The sequence below is a fragment of the Argiope bruennichi genome, chromosome 8 (genome assembly GCF_947563725.1).
Source record: "Argiope bruennichi chromosome 8, qqArgBrue1.1, whole genome shotgun sequence".
Taxonomy (NCBI): domain Eukaryota; kingdom Metazoa; phylum Arthropoda; class Arachnida; order Araneae; family Araneidae; genus Argiope; species Argiope bruennichi.
In genome coordinates this window covers 91,219,731-91,244,797 of record NC_079158.1, presented here as the reverse complement: position 1 = coordinate 91,244,797, position 25,067 = coordinate 91,219,731, and the positions used below count along the sequence as shown (strand labels likewise).

The 25,067-nt window shown below is 25.8% G+C and overlaps 1 protein-coding gene across 2 annotated transcripts in view; it reads left to right on the top strand.

Moving 5' to 3' along the window:
* LOC129981897 (cell adhesion molecule Dscam2-like) overlaps positions 1-25,067 on the top strand; it is a 395,465-nt gene that overhangs the window by 176,915 nt on the left and 193,483 nt on the right. For both annotated transcript variants that reach the window (XM_056092942.1, XM_056092941.1), the window contains one exon: positions 14,344-14,522. In XM_056092942.1, the coding sequence (XP_055948917.1) occupies positions 14,344-14,522 (179 nt within the window). The remainder of the gene's footprint in view (positions 1-14,343; positions 14,523-25,067) is intronic.

Here is a 25,067-nt window from a genome sequence, read left to right as displayed (position 1 = left end):
TATATGAGGGTTTTTTATAATAATTATTAATAATATATATATTTATATATTTCGACCTGTCCTCAATATATTTTAAACATCTTAAAATTTTAGAATATGTTTGACTGTTTACTGTAATTGTAATTCAAACTGGATATTGTCACCATTTATTTCACCTGAGGGATAAACTCATCTTAAAGTGAAATGATGCACTTCTTAAATGTCAAGCATACTAATCAAAAACAGTTAACTGATTAATGCAGTAGAAAAAGTTTCATCTTTCATTAAAGCTTTGTTTTTTGTAATTATTTAACCAATAATATTTATCATTTGCAAAATATAAAGCCTTAATACTCAATCGAAAGAAAACTTTGATATATAGGTTAAAGGCCAATGGGATTAAGCGATTATTACTAACATTCTCCCTGGTTAGCATAAATAACCGCTTATTATTATAACTAACTGTCTTTCTTATTTTTAATTAATTATCGTCTGAATTATTATTGCTTCCATTTTATTCATGCTACCCAAATTTTCGTTTTATGGCTACATATATCAAATATAAGATATTTTTCGTAAAGTTCCAAAATGGTGATGGAACACAAATATTCCGGCAGTATTGTCTTATTTTCTATTCGTACTGTTCTATTTCTGGCTCATCAAACAGGTATAAAAGTCTCTAGCATTCTTCCATTCACTTGCTTCACTTAAAGGTGAAGGGTTTTCGACTTTCTGAATTACTAAAAAAAGATCATGGAAAAAGGAAGTTTCTTCTAAAAAGATAAGGCTAGCTCAGACAGAGAAAATATATCTGAATGTATGGCGGAAGGGTATATTTCAGATAAACATCTACAGCCATTTCCGTACCAAGGTTTCAAATGTAAAGTAATAATAATAAATATTGCAATATAAGTAATAGAAAAATTAGTAAATATTGCCTTCCGATTTTAACCCTGCGTTTCCGCATTTTTAAAAAAATTTGAATAGCAAATATGAAAACATAAATAAATGAATAAAAGTGAATCGAAAAGTAAATTATTTTTATACAATTTCTTAGCTCACAGCCTTTGTTATTAGTATTAATTAAATTTCTTATTAAAAATGCTTTTACTTCAAGCAATTATTTTTATTACGGCATAATTAAAAGTTTTTAAAAAGAAGTTCGAAATTAAAATTTAATTGTGTTTATATGCAAATATGTATGGGCTTGCATCTGTAGGTGGGTTTGAAAGAAAAATATGTATTATATCAATGGAAAAGCAATCGGCATCATTTTGCAAAGTCTCAAAGTTTTAATGTGTAGAATGAAATTTTTTTTAAAAAAATCTACATTCACGGCTTCTTAATATGATTTAACAATTTTTTCTTCTGTTTTCTGTTTACAGCATTCCTTATTGAATAGTTTATTTCCAATATTGAATCCTAAATATACATTATGTTTTTTTAATTTTAAATAGAATAATAATTTCACTATTTTAAAGTATGTTAACTATAAAAAACGATGAATTAGCGTGAATAAATAAATGGAAGCTCTTTTCAAACATAAATAAATTTAAATATTTAAATGATAACTTATATGACTTTTAAATAAAGAAAGAGAAAAAAAAATATTTGTACAGTTAATGGATTATTTTGGATTATGGAAATGGAGAAATTAAAATAACGATAGCAATAAGCACTTAGTCATTATTTGAAGCAATTATTTTTATTATGGCATAATTAAAAGTTTTTGAAAAGAAGTTCGAAATTAAAATTTAATTGTGTTTATATGCAAATATGTATGGGCTTGCATCTGTAGGTGGGTTTGAAAGAAAAATATGTATTATATCGATGGAAAAGAAATCGGCATCATTTTGCAAAGTCTCAAAGTTTTAATGTGTAGAATGAAAAAAATTTTTAAAAAAATCTACATTCACTGCTTCTTAATATGATTTAACAATTTTTTCTTCAGTTTTCTGTTTACAGCTTTCCTTATTGAATAGTTTATTTCCAATATTGAATCCTAAATATACATTATGTTTTTTTTTTAATTTTGAATACAATAATAATGTCACAATTTTAAAGTGTGTTAACTATAAAAAACGATGAATTAGCGTGAATAAATTAATGGAAGCTCTTTTCAAACATAAATAAATTTAAATATTTAAATGATAACTTATATGACATTTAAATAAAGAAAGAGAAAAAAAGAAAATATTTGTACAGTTAATGGATTATTTTGGATTATGGAAATGGAGAAATTAAAATAACGATAGCAATAAGCACTTAGTCATTATATGAACAAGGCCTTAATTCTTTTTTTCATTAATGCATTAATATTCATTTCATCTTTTTTTTTAAAATTGAATCCATTTTCGAGTGAGTTAAAATGAGTAATAAATGAATAAAAATATGTCTTTTGAACAAAGATGATTGTCAAAGTAAAATTAATTGAAAATAATATCCTATAAGATAATAACTTATTTTCGAATTTTAAAAATATATTTCTGAAAAGAGGAAAAATATCTATTTGGATTTCATATTCAACTAATCTAGCTAACTTTTTAGTTTCGTTAAAAGTATTTGAAAAAAAAATATTATTGGAAGAAATGATAAGTGTACTTTTCAGACTTCAGTGCCAAAAGAAATGTCGTTAATCTTTTAAGATTTTAGATTTATAGTCTTCTGTATTTCATTTTCTCCAAAAGGATACAACGACAATGTTTTTTACTTCCACAAAACTTTTGAAGTTTATTTTAAAATATATGTTATCACATTATTTATAATTCTGAAAAAAAAAAAAAAAACTTTTTACTAATAGATTTCTGAATGAAAATCAATATTGATCGCAATTAAACCACTTCCAAACAAGATAAATGGATATGAATGAATTAAATACAAAATATTACTTTCAACTGTAAATGCATATGCAAAATAGGAGTTTTTTTGTTGTTGTTGTTATTCCTTATAGTTTTGAATTAAAAAATGATATCTTAAAATACCTTTCTTGCTAAGAAATGCTTCAATATCATGATTTTTGACATCATGTTACAGTTCCATTCTGAACAAAATGTGACTTTAAGACATAGAAAGGATCTGTAATACTATATCTATCCAACTATTATCTGGAAACAATTCAAAGTTGCAAGACCTGGTGTTGCTGCAAAAGTAATTAGCACCTGGGGCGTAATGTAAAGTTTCATTCCCTGTCGCTTCCTTCCCCTCAGTTTCCTTGCTTGTAGTTTCGAATTAAAAAATGATATCTTAAAACACCTTTCTTGCACAGAAACACTTCAATATCATGATTTTTTACATCAGGTTATAGTTCATTTCTCAGCTAAATTTGACTTTGAGACATAGAAAGGATCTGTAATATTGTGTCTATCCAACTATTATATGGAAACAATTCAAAGTTACAAGACCTGGCGTTGCTGCAAAGGTAATTAGAACCTGGGGCGTAATATAAAGTTTCCTTCCCTGTTACCAACAGTAATTTATCCTGAAAAATTGGCTATAAGAACAGGATGATGGTTTTTCCTTCTATTATTGTATTTGGCTTTAAAAACTGCATTAATGTTTTGTTACTAAATAAATCATGAACGTTTTATTCTTTTAAATATGTTGCAAAACTTGACTTTAGTGTCGTATCTTAACTCTATGCATATCGAAAAGTTCCAAACGCCCGTTCAGTGAAATTACTGTAGGCGTTTGAGACGTCTGGATATCACTGCGAACTTTGCTCGCTCTTTCGTTAAGTCTGATTGATTGAATATCTACGAAACATACTTTCTTCTTTACAGACTCTCAGGCAGGCGTGCTTCTGGAACATATCTATTTATAAAAAAAATTATCAAAGTATGTCTGTGAATACATTTGCTACACGGGTGTTTCAATGATTCGAGTTACATAAATCCTTTTAACGAGACGGTTAAATTTATTTCTGCATAATAGTAATACATATGTACTAACATTTTGTTTCTATATTTCTTAAGACTAACGCTGAAAATAGCTATATGACCCTTGCTATTGCTTGCAATAACAAGGGTAACAATAAGGTATTAACAATGTTTATCTTAAAAAGTTGGCAGATAATTCCTAAATAATATATGCAGTCAAACCAATCGAAATATAGTCTTTATGCAATGTCATATGGAACAGTCATTTTAAAAGAGATTCGCCAAATTAATAACATTATGATAAAATTGAAAATTGTAGGTTCAGTTATTTCATATACATTTTAAAAATTTTTAAATGAAACCTTATCAATTATTTCATGTTATCTTAAATATGCAAAAACTTGAAAACATTTGAATTGAATAATCTGTGTTAATTTAGAATACATATTTAACTCAAATTATTTTATTATTAATCGTAGAATGATTTACAATAAATCGAACAGAATGTTCCTTTCCATCAAGGTCGAGCCAAACATTTCTAGATAAATACTTTAAATACAATTCTGAATGGTTTATCATAATTATTGTTCTATGAGTTTATTTTGGTATTTTAAGTGAAAAATTAATTTAAGGGTAGAAAAAATTATTTCGCTAATTATCTTTTTCCTAAGAAGGCCTGATAATATTTTTCAGAAAAGAAATATATCCACCGAAACATTTAATAAATGCCACAATTTTCCTTTCAGTCTTATTTGCATTGCCTCAAGTCCGTTACAAAAAACAAAGCAACTCAATTTTTTTATGGGCCAGTTGGAAAAATGCGGCAAAAAAAGCGAGGGATATTCAGTTTCATTAGGCTAAACGACAGCGGAAGCATTTCCCAGTTCCTAATTACCATACGAATGACTATAATGCCCCGAGGGACAGTGGAAAAATTTTCCTTTTCTCTTTCAGCTGATCGTGCAGAACATTTACAAAACAAATGATGTTTATATTAGCCCAGGAGCAGTAAATGGAGTTTTCTTGTTGGTAAATAAAGGTAAAGGATGTCGTTTTTCAACATTAACTGTCTTCTGCTACATACTGGATGAACTGGGTTGTGTGTGAATAGATGGTATGTAATGGCAAAGTGGAATCGTAAAGCGAAAAAAGCAAATGTCTAAAAATAAAGGAATAACGTTTAATGTCTGACGTTTCGAAATTTCTCCTTCATATGAAAGTATTTCTTGCAAGGTTTGTTATATCAGAATGGGAATTGGTGGTAAAAAAATTGTAAATCGATTGGGAGTAAGCGGAAAGAAAATGTAATAGCATATTTCCTTTTCTTTTCTTTTCTTTTTTTTTTTTTTTAATTTATGATAGCATAATTATCATTTCTGGGGAAAATTTATGAATGCCTTTTAAAAATAGTATGAAATATCAAAATTTAAAAATCGTCTGTACCTTTTAAAATTGTTTTAGATTAGTTTATAATAAAATTAAAAAATATATATGTCTTAAATGGCCTAATTTGGTTTACAACTTTTCTGTTACTTACAGAATCTTTCCATGTAATATTTATTTATATTTCATTATCTTTTAGAATTTAATCATTTTTGCATTTTATTTTTGTTGTTAATTTTAATATTAGATCTAAATTTAATTTTTGATTAAAATGAAATTATTTTTTTAATTTTAATTAAAATTAATTAAAGTTAAAATTAATTTTTGATTTAATCTTCAATTAAACCTTAAGTTTAAGTTTATATTAAACTTAAGATCTTTAGCTTTATAATAATTAATTAAAAAAGCATTTTTTAAATAATAATTTATATTTTAATAATAATATATTTTTGTCTATCTAGCAATTCACTTTTACTTTTTTATGGTGGTATTTAAAATTTTTCTTATATAGATAGATATATGTCAACACTTAAAATTCGTATTTTAGGGTGCCACAAAAATTGTATTTGTACATGATAAAATAAATACGTACTTTATATTCTGCTAATATATCAAATGGATTACTTTCCTACGAAAGCAAGAAAAACCTGATGCAAAAATGTACTATATCCTACAATAAGAAGGACTTCATCTTTTATCATCTCTTATACATTCAAATCACATTCGCTCTGAAGAACTTTTAGTAAATATATAATATTTCACAATACATTTGAAATGCATTATAAATTTCTATTTTTTTTTTCTTTTCAAAATATGTAGGTATAAAATATATCGGAAATGATTACTATAATGAGGGCAGACAATGTTATAAATAGGAATTAATCCTACAATTAATTTTCAAATGTCAACAAAAAGAATTGAAATGTTATGTGATCTTATTAGACAGAATATGATAAGCATTATTATTATTTTTTTCTAATTTGATAATTTTGAGAAGTCTTAATTCTATCTTCAAAAATGTATGATTTGTTGGACCATATACAGCTTTCAAAATGTAAGCGAAGTAACTATAGAAAAAGAAACAAAATTAGGATATGTGAAAAAAAAACTTTTATAAATTATTGCTAGACTGTGAATTTTATTTTATTTTTGTTTTAAGTCATGTTAGAATTAGTAAAATAAAGAATTATTTATGCGGAAAATAATATTTATATTCAGTTTTTGGGACCATTGCAATTTAATTCTCTTAAATTCTTACAGATTAACTCTAGATGATTTTTTACCTTTTAAATTCAATATGAAAAATGCATATCTTCTATTTTATAATCATGAAATAACTCGAGTCAATCACAAATAGACGTATTTTTTATATAATTTTTGATGAAATAATTCTACTTTCTACATTCAAAATTTGACTAAGTTCCTTTTCCCCAAGTACCATTCTGCAACTATTTAGTAATCCGAAAGTTCAAAGACTCCAACTTTATTAAAACAAAATTTAATAAACTAATGAATTTCAAGATGAATAAATTCATTAATTTCATTACGATAATGACGTCATATTCATTTTTGAAAATATGTGTTCTCAACGTTGTCAGAACACTTACCTTGACTATGCACCAGGATATTGATGTACAAAATCATTTCTAACAGGAGTTTTGATAAGCATTTTGTTAATTTTAAAAGTGGAAGAAAATGACCTATAAGATCCTTCATAACGATCGTGGTTCATTTTTACTTAAAAATATGACTTCGGATTCTGGATTTCTCAGCTCATTTACTAAATGATATTTTAACAAAAGATTATGTAATTTTATTAGTAGCAGTGAGCTTTAAAATATTTAAACGCGCATTATTGTAATGTGTAATGTATTGAAATTGAGAAAGAGTTATGAAAATGTTTTGTGAATTCCTTCGTCTACCTAAATTTTGAAATGCATCCACTGGCATTACCTCTCATTAGTGCGATATCTCTCATTAGTGTGATATTTAGATGCATTTGGAATGCAATATTTTCCATCCTTAATAACATATTTTTAAAGGAATGTTAAAAGATTTTTCAGACTTCTTAGCGCATCCTTTGCCTACAGATTTTTATTTCAATTTGGTAGATAAAAATAATTTTCATAAGGGAAAATGTAACAGATAAAATAGTATACATTATCATTTTTAATTTCTCTGTAATGAATATCGAATAGTTAAAACCTCGTTATATCAAATTTTAAAAAATCAATCATATATATTTTTTAGTTATTTAGTTCGAAAAATAATTCTAATTTAGTAATTATTTGAAGCAGAGTACAGAAAATTTAAAGTTCGTAACCTTTTGAAAATTAATAGCTGGGTAATTCTGTTACTTCTGTTACCTTAATCTTTATTTGGTATATTCCTATATTTTAAATATTCTATTTGTTTACAGTAAGTGAAGACTTACATGTCCTTTAATTCTTTTAGAATTTAGAAATATGATACAGAAATTTAATAAAAATGCATATAGATTTGATTTCACCTTCTTGAATTCAGAATATTCAGTTAATTTAGGGAGCTATTCTATAGGGAAAGCAATTATTACCTGTGAAAGAGATGATAAAGCTTATATTTTCACTCAACATCAAAACATTATGCATCTTTAAAGCTTTAAATTAAAATAAAAATAATCACTCAGATAGATATAAAAATTACACAAAAGTAACTAGTACATTGCTGGAGCTTTGAAAAGTCTAGCAACAAATAAGGATGTAATAAAATTTTCGAATTAATCTCAGAAACGAATGAAATGATTTAATTTTCTGAGAGATTTCCCAAGAATGCACTTGAATAAAAGAATTAACTACCGCAAATTCCAAAATATTACTGCTATGTTTAAAAATCTCATCACCTTTCAATTGTATTCGTGAAATCTAATAGTTTAGTAATAGTCTAATAGTAGTAACTCTAAGTTTAAAGAATTTGACCTTCAATTGACTCTAAGAAGGAAAGGATCAACTAATGCTTTCAGGAAATTAAGAAGTCCGATCCATTCTCCTTCCTTTCCTCTTATTGCCACTTTACAAAGGGGGATGCTATCGAATGGCAGGGGATTAAAACATATGGAACCCGCAGAAATATGTGGAATTTAGAAATATATTTTATGTTTCGAGAAATTTATCATTAATCCAAGTGAGTTTAACGGGTTTTTTTTCTTTATAAATGTAGTCCAGAAATTAACGTAAGATTTGAATTTGCCACCACTTGAACATTAAAGTGTTGACAACTCTATTAAAAAAACATCTGACAACTGGTAGTTTAGGGTTACAAAACATGCAGGATTCCATGATAGAATCAAGTGTTTTCTTTCTTGAACAATATTTAAAGAACAGTGAAATCCCAGCTGCCACAATTCGAAACTTTGAGAATTGGCCTTCTAGATAGTGTTATTTAACACCATTGGATTTCCTTTTATGGAGTTATTTGAAGTCAAAGGTCTATGCCAACAAGCACACAAGCACGCGCGCATTGAAGGAGGATATTAAAAGCTGCATCAACCAAATTCAGTTACATTTATGCAAAAAGGACATGGAAAATTTCTGCAAAGTAGTATATGGGCCAACAAAGCTGTGGCAGCCATTAGTCCTATGTGTTGTTCCATATATAACCCTATACTGTGTAATTTAGAATTCAATAAAAATATAACAATTAAAAAAAACTTTTTTTTTTTAAATTTAATTCAAATCTTGTGTTAACACTTTTTTTTTCTATCGTTCCATCCTCTATTTTTACTAGCCCTGAACTATCAACCATCAAATGTTTTTTTTTTTTTTTTTTTTTTTTTTTTTTTTTTAATTGGGTTACCAAAGCTTTGCTGCACAAATGATGGCAAATTCTGGGAATAAATTCTAGTACAACCTTTACATTAAGTAGGTTGTGTGTGAGAATTTTTCAAGAATTTCGGTATAAGTCGATAAGTTTTTGATAATTTATTTGAAATTTATTAATGAAAATCTCTAGAGTATATCGTAACCATGTTTAGCAGATATTTGATTAAATTAATTATTTGCACTAATGAGTACTTTGAACGTTAAAAGTGCTTCAAAAATCAATTTCATTCAAAAGTTTCCACTGTGTTACTTCATTTGGAAAATAAACGTGAAAACGAAACATTGCTTTGTTACAGCTATAGATTCAAATTGAAAATAGCAATCCAAGAGATTCTAATGAATTTTTATTTTAATCCAAAATAATTTCATGACTTATTTGGGCTTCTAAAACGTAAAGAAATGGAAAGAGTGGAAAGGGCTTGGAACTTCTACAATTCTATCAATTTATCTTCATCATCCTTCTTAAAGAAATGATTTAGATTTTATGACCTTTCTGCAAATGTAAAATATATCTTCCGTAACCGTAATTCAGATACATTCAGTTAATCCATCATTATTCGCTGTAAATATCTCAAAAAATACAAAATCACTATGACAGATTCTTTTTCATACATAATCTTAAATTCAAATTTTGAATTCACTTGCCCGTAAGCAGCGAACAAAAGATTTTTATGTATTTATCAATTCTTCAAAAGAAGAAGTTAGCTTACTAATCTCGAAATATATATATATATATATATATATATATATATATATATATATATATATATATATATATATATATATATATATATATATATATATATATATATAAGCTAATAAAAGTTGAAAATACGCTCTACCAAAGATTTAAAGAACCATTCAAATCTTTTTATTGAGAAATAATCTTCATGAAAAGAAAATAAGCAGCTTGTCAGGAAATCAGCTTCTTTGACTGTGTTGCATTTGATAGATAGTCTGATGTATCTTTTCGAAGTGAAGGTATCTCTTTAAATTTAAAGATTTGATTTTTTTTATTTAATGCAACTCTTCCTATCAATGCAGATATTTTGTGGTGTGTAAAGGTTATAAAATTTTAAGTTCTTGAATTTAATTTCGAAATATTTTCTACGTCAATTGAATTTTATTTTTAGATATTTTAAGGCTGTAAATGTTGTGAATCAAAATAATTATATTAATCTCAATCAATGTTTTTTTTTTTCCTTTTGTAAAATTAGGAATAACCATTTAATTAGAGAATATTCATAATCATGTGTATTGTTCGAAAATAAAGAAGCTACCTCTTAAATATAAGTAGCTACTTCATAAATTTGAGTAGTTTTTCTGAGAAAAATGCTTAATTTCGAAATTAATAAGGATGTAAAAAATATCTATCATAAAAATTAGTTTGAGATTACTTTTTTCCCTTTGTAGGAATTTCAGGCCCTTCAGTGGCAACAAAAACTCTAAGAATAAATTAAAATTTTTATTTCATATTAAATATCTGTTCGACACAATAAATAAATGAATATAACACAAACAAAAAATTTAATCAAGATTTCGGAACTAATACATAATTTCACCAAAGTTATTCGAATTTCATGAACCTAACGTATTTTTACACTGCACCCTCTCTATCAGATTATAAACAAATGAAATTTTACACAATACATGCGATTCACAAGTGAATAAAATAACTTCCGAGCAATTTAAATAAATTAATCAATGAAGATTAATTGATTTTACTAACAAATGCACGAAAATGTATGATAGAAAGATTATAACCACATTACCATCAAACATTTATACTTTAATCGTTTTTCCATAAAGAAAATTCTTTAAAAACATAAATTAGTATTTTTAACTGCGAATACAAATGCGTATAAATTAAAAATTTCAACCATAAGCCGCTTATATTTTTCTGATAGACAAATTTGGAATATATAATTCAATGATGCTGCATTTGAAATATTCATTTGGTCAGAAATCTCTATAGATGTTAAACCAAACCCTATTTCCAAATAAAACTACTTAATGCTAAATTTAGAAGTTATCGGTGGTATATATTTTAAAGTGCCATTTCTTTGTGGAATGATAAAAGTATATGAGAATGGGAATAATACATCAAACTGATTATTTTACGATTTTCCCTGTTTTTATACTTACCATACTTAGGATTTAAGAAGACGTGTTCTTACTTTCTAAGATTTTCTAAGTATAATAAAGGGTTAGAAAATACTTTTCAATATTATTTCATTTCGTAAACATGAAAAATTAGTAGTAAAAATATAGAAAACCTGTCTTTTCAAATTAAACAATATTCCTTTGATAAAGTTATCTATTAAACTAATTTTATCAATCCATTGATAAAGTTAGTTTCAATTTATGTTTTAAGAACAATTATTTATTTTAATAAATAAATATGGCACACATATAATACACATATTTCCTAATATTTAAAGTATATTTTTTATAATCATGTCACATTTTACCATAAATTTTGGTAGAAGGATTTTGGTATAAATTTGGTCCATTATATAAAAAGGACCAAAATGGGGGAAATTCTTACAACATTCATGTATAATTTAAATTAATAGCTCAAAAAAATTCATTGAAAAGCGGAAATACTTTTCATCAGACAAATTGAATTTGTTCCTATGCACAGTCTGTAATTTAATTTATTCCTCAATTTAAAATATATCTGTATATTTCTAATCACTTATATTGAGGAGCGATAATTCTATTTTCTTCTAAATTACGAATCATTGAATTGTTAAAATTCTCCCTTAGGAAGGAATAAAGAGCACAGGAAATTAAAATAAATAATATTTGAAACGATAATATGAAAATTGTCATGCAATTATTAAACCAAAAATGGAAATAATAAAAAAATAAATGGCTTGATATTGTTTTAATTTTTTATACTCTACAGATCAAAATCTATTATATATTTCAGAAAACATCATATTTTGTACACAGCAAGAAATCAATTAGCATATTTGATTTAACTAGGTTATTTTGAAATTTAACTGATATTCCAGAGCAGTTTTATGTTTTAATTTTTTTTAATTTAATTTTTTTTAAAGTATTAAACTGATAGTTTTTTTTCTTTATTGATCAGGAATTTGTCATGTATTAAATTAAAGACAAATTATATATAAATTCCATTTAAATAATGAAAGCCTTTATCTCTGCTTTGCAAGCAGATATTCATGGAAATAAATTTGAAATAATATCATAAACATAATATAATTTCAGGATAGTGATATATCTTCTTGTATTTAATAATCATTCATTCTTTTTTAACTTTTTGAAATTATTGGAATTCTTTGCTTCATGAAATATTTTTTTTAGAATTCATAATAATATTCAGAACTTCTACATCAGTAAAATGTTACACAAGACAATAGAAAAAGGTATTTTAAATAAAAATCTTGTTATTTATTATATGTCTTTCTGAATACCACACATTAATCTTTAACTATTGAAAAAAACTGTAAGTAAATTGTGAAATTGTCTGTGAACAAATTTTAGAAAGTATCTAATGCTTGATATATATGAATTTCTGCTCAAATACATAAAGTATGAGTACTTAACTTCTGTATTTTTATTTTATAAAAACCTAAAATTGAAAGAGCATATACTCTTTTTATAATATTAGGTCTTTGTGCATTTAAATATATATATATATATATTTCATCATTTGGTCTCGTCATATTCTATTTTAATCATTATTTCATGTTAACAATATGTTGTTTGCTTTTTAGCAATTTTTATTTATGATTTTTGAATTCAGTATAAAATGTATGAAATGAAAATGTTTCATTTTGAAATTGCTAGGCTTTTGTCACAATTGCCCGTTTACAAAAGAAAGTCAACCTCTTTCAGCATGTCTAAATCTACTGAAAATGGGAACATAAAATATGGTCCTTGGAAGGTAAAATATACCAGCACAGTTAATTATTTCCATTGAGTTGGAATATTAACAATAATCGAATACGAAAAATAATTAAAATATAAATCAGAAATAACAAAATTAATTCCAATTCATGATATTTATTTGAAATCAGTAAAAAGAAATATTTTATTCTTTAGTGACGGAAATTTTACTCCTTTTACTGTTTATATTATTTTCAATTGTAAAGCATAAAATTGGCTTGAGTAATCTTTAACCCTCTAGGATGGTTCATATTCAGAAACTTCAGAAAGCTTAAACGCCGAACTGAACTCTGAAACCGGAAATTCCTCAAAAACCTCAATTCCAGCTTCTGTTCTTAAAGGATTAGTGTAGAAAATGAGTGCCCTTTTTAGCTGATGGCTTCTAAGCAAATCTGTACTCGGAAATCCCTCGATAGTTCCGATAAGCTCTCTCTGCCTTCAAACTAAACTGGGCTAGCATCTCTAACGAACAAAGCGCGTGTTTCGATCGTTTAATAAATCTTACTTAATAAAAATAAATCTCACTTAATAAATCTGAGAAAAAGAGGACAAATTTCGTACTCATATTCAAGCATCTAGAGTAACATTTTTCTTTGAATGGGTGTTTGAGGCATTCAGTATTGATAAGTAATCATTCAGTAATCATTAGAACTAAAATATGATTTTATATAATATATAGCATTCTTTTAGCAGCAGGTAAAAAATAATTCAACGTTATTTTTATCTATATATTTCATAATATAGCGTACTAGAGGTTTTATTTTTAATAAATCTGAAACTATGGAATAATCTTTTTGTAGAGTAGTCTTTCAAAAGCATTGAAAACAGTTCATATTCTATAATAATATTTATGTTTATTTAAAATGCCAAAATATGCGTAATTTTTCTTTTAACAGAGAATAATTTTATGCTTATATTTATATGTATATCAAATATTATTTATTAGATGCTTAGTTTCATAAAATGTGTAATATTATAAGAAAATATTACACATTTTATGAAAATGAAATTTTGTGTCCTTTTAAATCTTACTTTCTTAATTTTTTTATCTATTAAATCATAAATTCATTTACCGGGAAGTAACTTAAACTTTAAAATATTGCCTACATTATTCATTCTTTTTTTATCCTCACCGATGATTGATATTAGAAATAAATATCAAATCTTATAACTTAACTTACTCTTCATGCAAAGGATAAAAATCAAGCGGGGCCGTGATAAAAGGTGCACTTTCATGATTTGATATACTACTTCATGTCAAGAAAATCAATATAAATTCTCAGCATTTTCTTCGAAACACTTTATTTATCCGGAAAAATCTCTTCCCACAGATGGAGCCGAAGAACTTCTGGTCAAACTCTTGACATATCTCCTTCTGACGAAAGACGTCACGTGATAAACGGCACTCTCATCCTGCGACGTGTCACAGCTCAGGACGGAGGATTTTACGTGTGTGTTGCCAAGTGCGAAGCTGGGGAAGTACGATCCGAAACCCAGCTGACAGTCAGAGGTGAGACTTTTCAATTTTCTCCTTGAATCGATCTGAATTTACTACGGACAGGTTATGAAATTGAACGTGAATATCTGCTCTTCTTTTTTCCCACATGAAATCGCATCTTCCTACGAGTAGGCATTTTTTGTGGAATATAGAATATGCAGAATCAAAAGGACTCGACCGAAAATGGAGCTCAATCTTTTGTAAAGTTTAAAGTCTTTTTATTTAGTATGGATTTTTTAAAGATTTATTCCACAATGATTTTCAGTTTTCAATTAGTATCATGCTAAAATTTCAAAATCCATTCATTCACATCAGTATTTTTTCTAATAAAATAAAATAAAGTAAGATTATTTTTATATTTAAAAATCGCAGTTTGCATAATTAACAATAAACGATGTAAGAAATTTAATCTGCCCATGTTTTTATTCCTTTTCTTTCTATTTAATGTGTCACAGTGATTTCCATTGATTCATGGAGACGGGATCTTGAACAGAATATAAATATCAGATTTATTTTACACATAATATTTTTTCTTGTCTGATAAGCATTTTTTAGAATGTGCCAAATGCAATATCTTATTATCAAAAGATTACTTTCTTTCGTTTCATGTAATTTCTGTTGGAAACTTTAAACTTTTTATTTCTCTTAAATTTCATTTCATGATTGTATATAATTTAAGTATTAAGTACTCTGATCAAAATGGAAATGGTTTTATCGATTTTATTCTTGATTGTTTTTTTTCTCTATCCCTGAAAATAAATGAATATTATATTCAAATACTTAATATTTAACAATAGTTTTTATTTGCAACAATAATCATTATTTAATAGTCAGGAAAACTATTACATTATGCAAAATGTTTGTAAGAAATATACACAGGGCTTTGACTAATAAATAAAATCGGTAATAGACATCAGCAAGACGAAAACATGCCCTGAAACATTGGGTCTTAAACCTCGTTTAGGGCGAGGATTGTAAGAATTGTAATGAAAGGTTTGACGTTGAGTGAAACAAAAAGCATTTATAAAAATTAGAAACTTAGTTATTTGAAGAATGACCATATAGAAAATGTATAACAGTTCAACGGCAGAAAAGAGAGGACGAAAAAATTTACAAGAATTGTTCAAAGTTCAGGTCGCAAAAGCAATTGCGTTGCTGACACCGCAGGAATAAGGGTTTCTGGACATGTTCAAATATAACTAGTGTGCTGGTGATAATTGCTAAAGTAAGATTTATTGATGTAAGATTATATAGAGCAAAGAAGATAGAGAAATACATAAAAACTTAAAGAAAGACATTTTAAGTGGACTCAATAGATAAAATCCAAAATATTGAGTTCCGGTGAACACGAAGGTCAAGCAACAAATCTTGATATATTATCTTGATATATGTGCTATGTATCCTTTGCTACCTGTTCGGCCGTAAATTAGATTCTTTTCTGCATATTCCCCATTCTTGAATCAAGCATGTTGTTTCCGAATGGAATTTAACATTCACGGAAACTGCACTGCCTAGAATGAATATTTACTCTCTGCTTTTATTTTTCCCAAACTTGGTGGGAATTTACATACGAGAAAATTTCCTCTGCTCAATGATATTGTTCTTCATCTAATCATTTGTTTTGCCACTTTACATTTGTGATTTACAACGATTAAACATGATGTGGTTTTCGATTCTATGATCAATGGTAATTGTTCACTCTCTTGAAGTCTTGAACCATTCATATTCGCGACCGAATTTGGCAACATCCTGCACATTTTAAAATTTTGAATATGATATTATAAGGATTGGTCTTAGTGATTTATGATAAGTCATAAAACCTTTTACTATGATTTCTAGAATACCATTTTTTTTTTCAAAATATAATATTGAGGCGTTTAATGAAATATGAATGAAATTTAGACTGATGTTGCAGTGAAAATTTAAAAGAATTGGAAAGTTTTTTAGGCAATGGAAAATAGAAAGATTGAATAATGCGTCACTGTTTGTTTTCTCTTCTATTTGGGTGAAATGGATACCTAAGCACATGTAGAATGGGATTTTCTAGGATTTCTATCGTATTCGAAAACCAAATATTTTGGAAAGACATTCTGTGCAAACCGTAAAAATATGAAGAAAATAATCTTTTGTTAGTATCCTTTATTTTGTTTCGGTAATATTATGTGAGTTTTTATATGTAAGACAGAAAAGACAATTTTTCAATCTTAACATAATTATAAGCTTGCATAAAAAATAACGTTCAAAATTTCAATTTACAGTGTTAATATAAAAGTTGAAATTTTCGCGCTTTCATGTTATGGTACAAATTATATTGGCATAAAAATATATGCATCAGAATAATTAAAGTTTCTCTGACCTAAATTATGTATATATTTAAAGATCAAAGTTTACAAAATAAAAAAATAATTAATTGCAATTAATATAGAACTTATTCATCGAAAGATCCTTGAAAAGCATAATATAATGATGGAATTTTAATTTTAAGGCCGTTTACTACCTTCTTTAGAGTCAAAAGATTGCAGAAATATTATTTCCTTCTCATTTATTCTCAATCATTTTTATTGAATTAGTCTATTCCCTCCTTTTTTTCCTTCTCTATCCTTTTCCCAAAAATTTCAAAATTTAAATAATTTAAACAAAAATCACTATGGAGTTACTTTTATTTTGGGGTGGTAAGATTTATTAAAAGATTTTTCTTTTTCCATTTATCGTTTAAATTTAGATTTAAGTAATTTTTTTAGTCTCCAAATACTTTAACGCTTTTAATGTATTTGAAGCTATCAACAAATATAATCTTAAAAAGTTACATTTTAAAAACCTGTGGCTTTTAATACGATAAAACTTTATTTCCTGCTTTCAAATATAATTATATTTTAATTGAAATTTAATAACTACCTGAGTTATTTAAATGTTAGCTTTACATGGATAGGCGTTATGTAGATAATGATTAAATATAATTCTGTACAATAAGGAAAATAAAACAAAAAAGTAATTAAATTAAAATTAAATGTAAAAAATCTGAATGATAAAATCAAGCAAATATTGAGCAAAATTAATTTACATTAAAATGAAAATAATCATGTTATTTAAATTTTCTGTGAAAGAAAGAAAAAGTAGTAATGCCATAAAAATTTATAAGATAAAATCAACTTGAAATATCTTACATTGTATAAAACTTATGAAATATTTTTTTTTCAAATGGCACATTTTTGTTCGAATTTTTTCTGAATATTTTTGAATATAATCATAAAAATGTTTTATTTTGAACAATAAATTATTGTTCGATCTTCCACCCAAATGCACATTTTATATTTATCATTTTTAAAACCTTTTCAGTTTAAAAATTTTGAAAAATCACAGGAAAGTCGAAAAATAAAATTTATTTTTCTTAATTCTCCTTTTTTTGCATTAAATAATAATTTTCGAAAATCAGAATGTTTTTGCTTAAAATTTGCCAAAGTATTTTAAAGGGGAAAATTCGTATATGTGTGAAGAGATGTGAATAATTTTTTCTGCATAATTTGTAGCTAAGTGCAAAAAATCCAATTCCTTTTGAGTCATATCAAAGATCAGCTGAAGCTTTTGTCTTCGGAAATGTTGAAGGCGATGATTTTTTTTTTCATATGTCCTTTTTATTTCAAATTTTTTTTTAATTTTTTTGTTTTTTTGAAATCTTAATATCTTATTTGAAATTAGTATTTATTATATTTTTTATGACGTAAAATAGATTTATAAAATGATAGCCCATTCAATAGAAAGCTAGAATATTGATTTCCAAAATATAATATTATGTTCAGAGGGAATCTGAAAGAAAATTTTTATTGCTATTCATTTCTGGAATTCTTTAGATTGTAAAGATTCTTTGTGAAATTTAATCGCAACGCATTATTATTTTTTCTTTCTTTGATATTCAATTTTCGGAAAAATGTAAAAGGAGGATAAATAGTTATTTCATGTTCCATGTATAAAATTATAAGAATAAACAACGAAATGCTCAAATTCTTATTCTTCTTATTCTAAATAATATTTTCAAATTTTCTTTTTTCGCATGATTATTGAAGATAATTGTTTTGAACCAAGGCGTGAAAATTCTGGAATAAAATTTGTTTGTTTTGTGGTAGTCCATCTTCACTCAGAATTTGTTACATGAAATAAAAAAAAGGTTTATAAAAATGACATTATAATGCATATTTGAAATATTTTATTTTAGTTATGACTTATAAAAATAATTTTAAAGTGACTTATTAAAAAAATAACAAAGATTTTTTTTTCTTATAATTCGCTTAAATTTTATTACCTTAAATATTACGTCTTAATGAATGGAAATATAATTTACTTTATGAGAAAAATAATTTTAAAATATTGATTAACTTATTATGTAATTTCACTAATATTTATAATGTAATTACACCAAATATTCTGAGCATTATAATGGGATATTGCTGTATATGAATTCTGATTAATTCATATGTTGTACATTAATTTATTTCTATCGGAGAAGAGATTAATTTACAGCTGTATATGCGTGTTATTCTATTCTTTAATTGATAATAAAACTCATATTGAAAATGAAATTAATTTTTAGATCTCATTTATATTAATTTAGGATTTTATTATGCATCGAATTTTACTTAAATAATAACAAAAAATATATTAAGAATTAATTATTAGCAATCTGAGAGTTTAGAATCTTTACAGCAAAATAAGCATTTTAATGTTGAGTTTTTGGTTTTTGAACTGTAAATAAATTACGCCTACATGAATACCCTTTGTATTTATTTTTCTTTTAAAAATTGTTATAAATTGCTAGATTTTTTTCTTTCTGGTTGTATATCGCTATATTTGCGAAATATTTTTAATTTTTTCCCAAACATCGCATTTGTTATTATAAACATTAAATAAATTTGTAATTTACAATACATTCGGAGAGTTATACAATTTTTCATAATCAAAATTCAATAAAAGCAAATTAATATCTTCAATGCAAGGTGAGAGCAATTTTTGACTATGAAGTTTTAATAACTAGAGTCAGTGAAACGAATTTTCTGATATAAATTTATTTCAATTGCAATTCTGTGCAAACATATGACTTTATTGAAATAATGAGTCTTATGTTAATTTTATGTATTGTGATCAGATTGTTAAATGCATTTTTTTTCTGGAGATTACACGATTTTTACACAGGAGATTTCATTTGTATAAGTTTTACAGACATTAAGTTTTGTAGTATTTTCGACTTATTTCATCTTATAGGTGTTACATTTATCAATTTCATATAGAGTTATCTTTATTTATAGGAGCATAAGCAAAACTAAACATTTTAAGAGTAAATGAAAAGCTGGACTATATTATAAATTTTCTAAATGGCCTATGAGGAATAATATCAATTTTAATTCAGTCAGTTCTCATACAATCAGAAGTAATAAAAATTATTTTTTCGTAAATATAATTATTCGTTTTTCTAGAAAAAAATTATTTCGTTAATTTTAATAAAATATATTTTGAAATTTTTCGGAGTATTGAAGAATATTGCTGTATAATTTAGATTAATGCCCTAGTTTTAAAGTACACGAAGATTATTTTGGAATGATGATGTATTGTTTTATATGATCACGTGACAAGGATGGTGCTTAGAATATTATCACTCCCCTCAAGTCTTACAAACAGGACAGCTAAAGACATTTGAACACCAAAAAATTCAATATTCAACCACAAATATAAAAAACGGCTCGTGTGAAGTATTTAGACATTTAAATACATTTGCCTGCATGGCATATATGTGTATGCATCGATGGAGCATGGATTCTTTATCTTGGGTCTTTAACCTTTTGCTTCAAGACAACTTAGATCAAACGATTATTACACATCATTTTTATGAAAGTAAATAAAATAAATAAAATTAATGATTTCCTTTTGTTATGAATAATTGTCATCTTTATAACGATGCCAGAAAATCGTCTTTCATTTGTTTTTTTATATAAGGGTTTCTTATTTATTTAGACTTAAAAAAAAAACTTTCTAAAATAGCTTTGAATGGTATTTGGATGCATGTATGATACATAATTATGTAAAAGGATGCACCCTCATGTGTGCATAAGTGATTGGATTTTTTTATTGCATAAAAGAACAAGAGAATATGTGTATGACCATAGTAGATGGAGATGTAATAATGGCCATAAATTATTATGGCTTAATCAATCCTAGCTGGTTATTCCAACCCTTATTTATGAATTGGCTATTGAGGCTAGTAAGAATAGTATGTCGAGTTAAATAATCTGGAATTACATCATGGGTATTTGTTATAGCAAAATTTATAAATAAGTATTTATTTTTTAGAAAACACATTTTTGAAATCATTCTCGTTGTTATTTCTCTTTTATATAACTCTATAAATTGCTGCAGATCGTTTTGTTATATCTTGAATAAGCCCAATGTATTCTTGTTCCAAAAAAGTAAATGCAGAAAATTCTAAGAATATATTTCTTTTAACAAGCCATCGTTTTCTTAAAGAGAAAGTTTGCACTAAGCTTAAGCAAAGATTTTCCAAGTATTGGCCTAGTTTTTAGTAGAATTTATAGGATTATTTACCTCCATTTACGCTGAAATTTGTTGTAGCAACCATGTTGAAGGGAACACGTAGAAAGGTAAAATGTAAGAAGCTTTTTATTTCACTTTATATTTATTTTTACAAGTATTTAGATCTTAGAAAAGCGTCTTTGGGGGTAATACCTCAGGGCATCAAAGAAAAGTACATTTCCGTGTATTTTGCGGGGATTTACTGACGATGGATTCGTTTTATTTTATTTTATTTATTTATTTATTTTTTTGGAAAGATGCGAATGCTTTCTTACAGTAATTTGGAGAATTTAGTTTCGTATTTTCTTTTTCAACTTAGAATTCGCACTTCGAAATGTTCGTGAAAAGCAATGATAAATATTTTTTGTCTCGTATTTCGTTTAATTAAATTGAATTTGCCAAATTCATTCATTATTAAAAATGTCCTTTTTTATATTTTGTTTAGTTTCTGGCTGGAATCTAATAACTAAAATATAAATCTACTAAAAATTGCTCCTAGGTAGCTTTCATTCAACACAAATGTGAATGTCAAATGCAGAGAACTTATTTTTTACATGTGACATATAATTAAATGAAATGAGCATTAATTTAATTAATTTTGTAGTTCAGTTTAAGTCGATGCTTTATTATTATTTCCTAAATGTAAAAAACGTGCTTCTGTGATGTTTTAACTAGAAACTACTTCAGAAAGTTTTAACTAGTTTAACTTGTTTACTTTATCATAAATAAAATTTTATTCATATTAAAAATATATGTTTAGCCTGAGGTAACTACTATTTTTCGTAAATGTGTTATATGTACTAAATTAATTAAAGCAGTTTTTTATTTCACCACTTGGACTTTTATTTAGAATTTATATAAGCCTAAAAGTGTAAAAATCAAATTAACATATACGGATGTTTTCGAATTTGTACTACTATTTGAGAAACATAAACAGTACTTGAAACACAAAACAACCCCCAAAACGAATGTTTGCTGTTGCATATCATTATATCCATAATCTCACAGATTTTCATCAGAGTTATTGAATTTTTAACTCCATTTATTTCCGATTATTCTATAACTTTTCATTATTTAAAAAAAATATGTCACCCAACTCTTATTATTTTCGATCTTAAAAACTGTAAGAATTTGATTTCCTAAATTTATATGAACTTGGAATTTGCACAGTTACTGTAAAAACGAAAAATAAGCATTGGAAAACAATTTATGAAAGAAACTTAAAACACTCCTGTAAACAAGGATGAAGAAAAATTAAATGATTCTAAAGAAGCTTTGAATTTCATTTAAGTCATCCAAGCAGTATTCAAGTGGTTATCATTTTCGTACTAGACACTTCATTGATATTCGATTGTCAGTTGCTTCTTCTATCATTGGCGAATTCAATCGTATAGAAGTATTTTTTTGTCTTCATTCCAATGAGATATGGCTTAGACTTCCTCTTAAAATCTGATTTCCATGCAGCAGTTGAAGTTCGAAACTATGTATATAAAATTAATTGTTTCATTGATACTGCCTATGAGAATAACGAAAGTGACGTAAGGCAATGATTACAATCACAAACAGAACCGAATTCTATATTTTGTCTTTGTTCTATTATTTTCCTTTTCAGATTTGTAAGCAGATTATATTCATCTGTATTCGATGCATTTTTCTGAATTATACTATTTATATGTAATATTTGAGAACAATGGAATTATTAATAAGAACAAAAATAATAAGGAAATCAAATAATTATCAGATGTAAAAATAAATAGAAATTTTGAAATATAATAAAAGTTTCAGGCCTTGTAAAACCACTCTTTAAATCTCATAACTTTATAGAATCTGAGATTAAGTCAAAATACTGTTCAAACAGTTATTAAAATCTTGCTTTGTTTAGAAAATCAATTTATAAAAGTACAAATTCATAGATTTATTTAGAAAATCAATTTATAAATAAGCTTCCCAGTGTTTTTTTTTTATCATTTAAAAATAGTTAAGTAAAACTTTTTTTTGTTCCCAGAACTAATTGATACTTCATATCCAGATAATAAATTATTTTCATCAATAAAAAGCCGATGTGTAGCTTAAATATGGTACTTCGAACACATTTAATAAAGTGAACCCGGTATTAGGGTATAAATATTTATGATTCACATTTTTTTTTTTTTTTTTTTGCTAAAATTTTTCCATTGATAATATATTTATGTACTCCTGTAAAGTATTTTTTTTCATAACGTAAAAAGTTGCATTATAAGAAAAATTAATAAAAAAAAGTAAACTATTTTCAAGATTTCTATATTTGGCGATTATCTAGTTAATATTTCTGAAAATTTTACTTTCATAAACATTTGATCCAATATAATTAAAATGTTTTCTGAATTATCTGAACCGAAATTGCAACTAAATAAGTTACTTTCAAAATAATCCCAGCTTTTTTACATCAAGGGATATTTGTGTGTAAATAACAATAAGCATTATTTTTTTTTCTTTTAATTTAAACATATCTTAAATCACTGAGATTAAGGTAAATACGAGAGTTGCAAGAAATAGCTTCAGTAGAATAAATGAAAAATCAGATTCACTAAAATAGTCAGGGGTGAAAGTTTCCGGTTTGCCGAATGGAAGTGAATTCGGTAATACAAACATCCGAACTGAATATCTTGAAGCAAACTAAATAGTAGCAGTACTTGGAAGGTTTTAGGAAAACAGGACCGTTTTAGATTGAATTTCGACTTTATTGATGGCATTCGTTCATTTTTAATAAAACTACAATTTTAATAAGTTTGTTCAGATTGTAAGACACTGAGTTGCATTGAGTACTTTTAATGTGGAATGATACATTTGGTTGAATTTGTTTTCATATTTGAAATAATGTTTGTTTTCGAATTTGTAATTAATTTGAACTTCTTGGTTCATATACTAACTGATATCAAATTGAAAAGGTATTTTTGTGCAGATACTTAGAATTACGTCTTCCGTTTGAATATTCTTTTTTAAAAATGGTGTTAAAACATGTTTGAAATCTAATATTTAGAATATAATTGAGAAAACAAAGAATGACAGAATATCTTTAAAACCAGATATAACACTATAAATTCAGTTATCAAGCCATATATAGGGATATCTGTCAAAATCTGAATTAATGATGTTGTGAAAAAAATTTTATGAGTTGTATAACTATTATGTAGCAGGGAATAAATAATATTTTGCATACTCATTTTCTTTTTTTTACATGATTTTTTAATGCAACCAAAAATTACAGGATACCCTGTATAATAAGCGTTTATAAGTTTTGTTAAAGTTAATAGAAAATGTTTTGCTCGCAAATTAATTTTGTTTAAAAAATAAATTCCTCTTCTGATGAGAAAAATAAATTATTTTTTTCAAGCATAGTCTTAAATGTATATATATTTTATATTATATTATTAAAACCTAATACTTCTTTTAAAGTTTCGACATTTATTGATTAAAAACCTTTATTTATACTTATCTCTTAAAACAACAAAAAAATAGATATCAAGACAAACAAATTAATGATTATTAATTTAATCAGTCAACATTCATCTTCTGCTTTAAAATGCTTATGATTATTCGTCCTAAATAACGGATAAATAGTTGCAAATTTAAGATTTTTAGAACCATGAAGTACCGTTTTTATTTACTTGCTAATACTTATCTCAGTCTTCTATTACACCAACATTGTATCTTGGAAATTAAACTTCTTCAATATTAAACATGGATATTTTTTTTATTTTCCTTAGACAATATATCACTTTTCCAATGAAGTTTCCTTTTATATGAATTTAGATTTTTACACACTTTAAAGTTTTTTTTATTATTATTATATTAACGTAAGGAATTGAAATCAATTAAAAATTATACTAACAAAACTCAAGTCATTCGTCTTAACTTATTAAAAATACAAATGTTGCAATTTAACATATATTAGGAATAAAAAATGATGAGTTCATAGAATGATAAAAGAAGAAATGATAA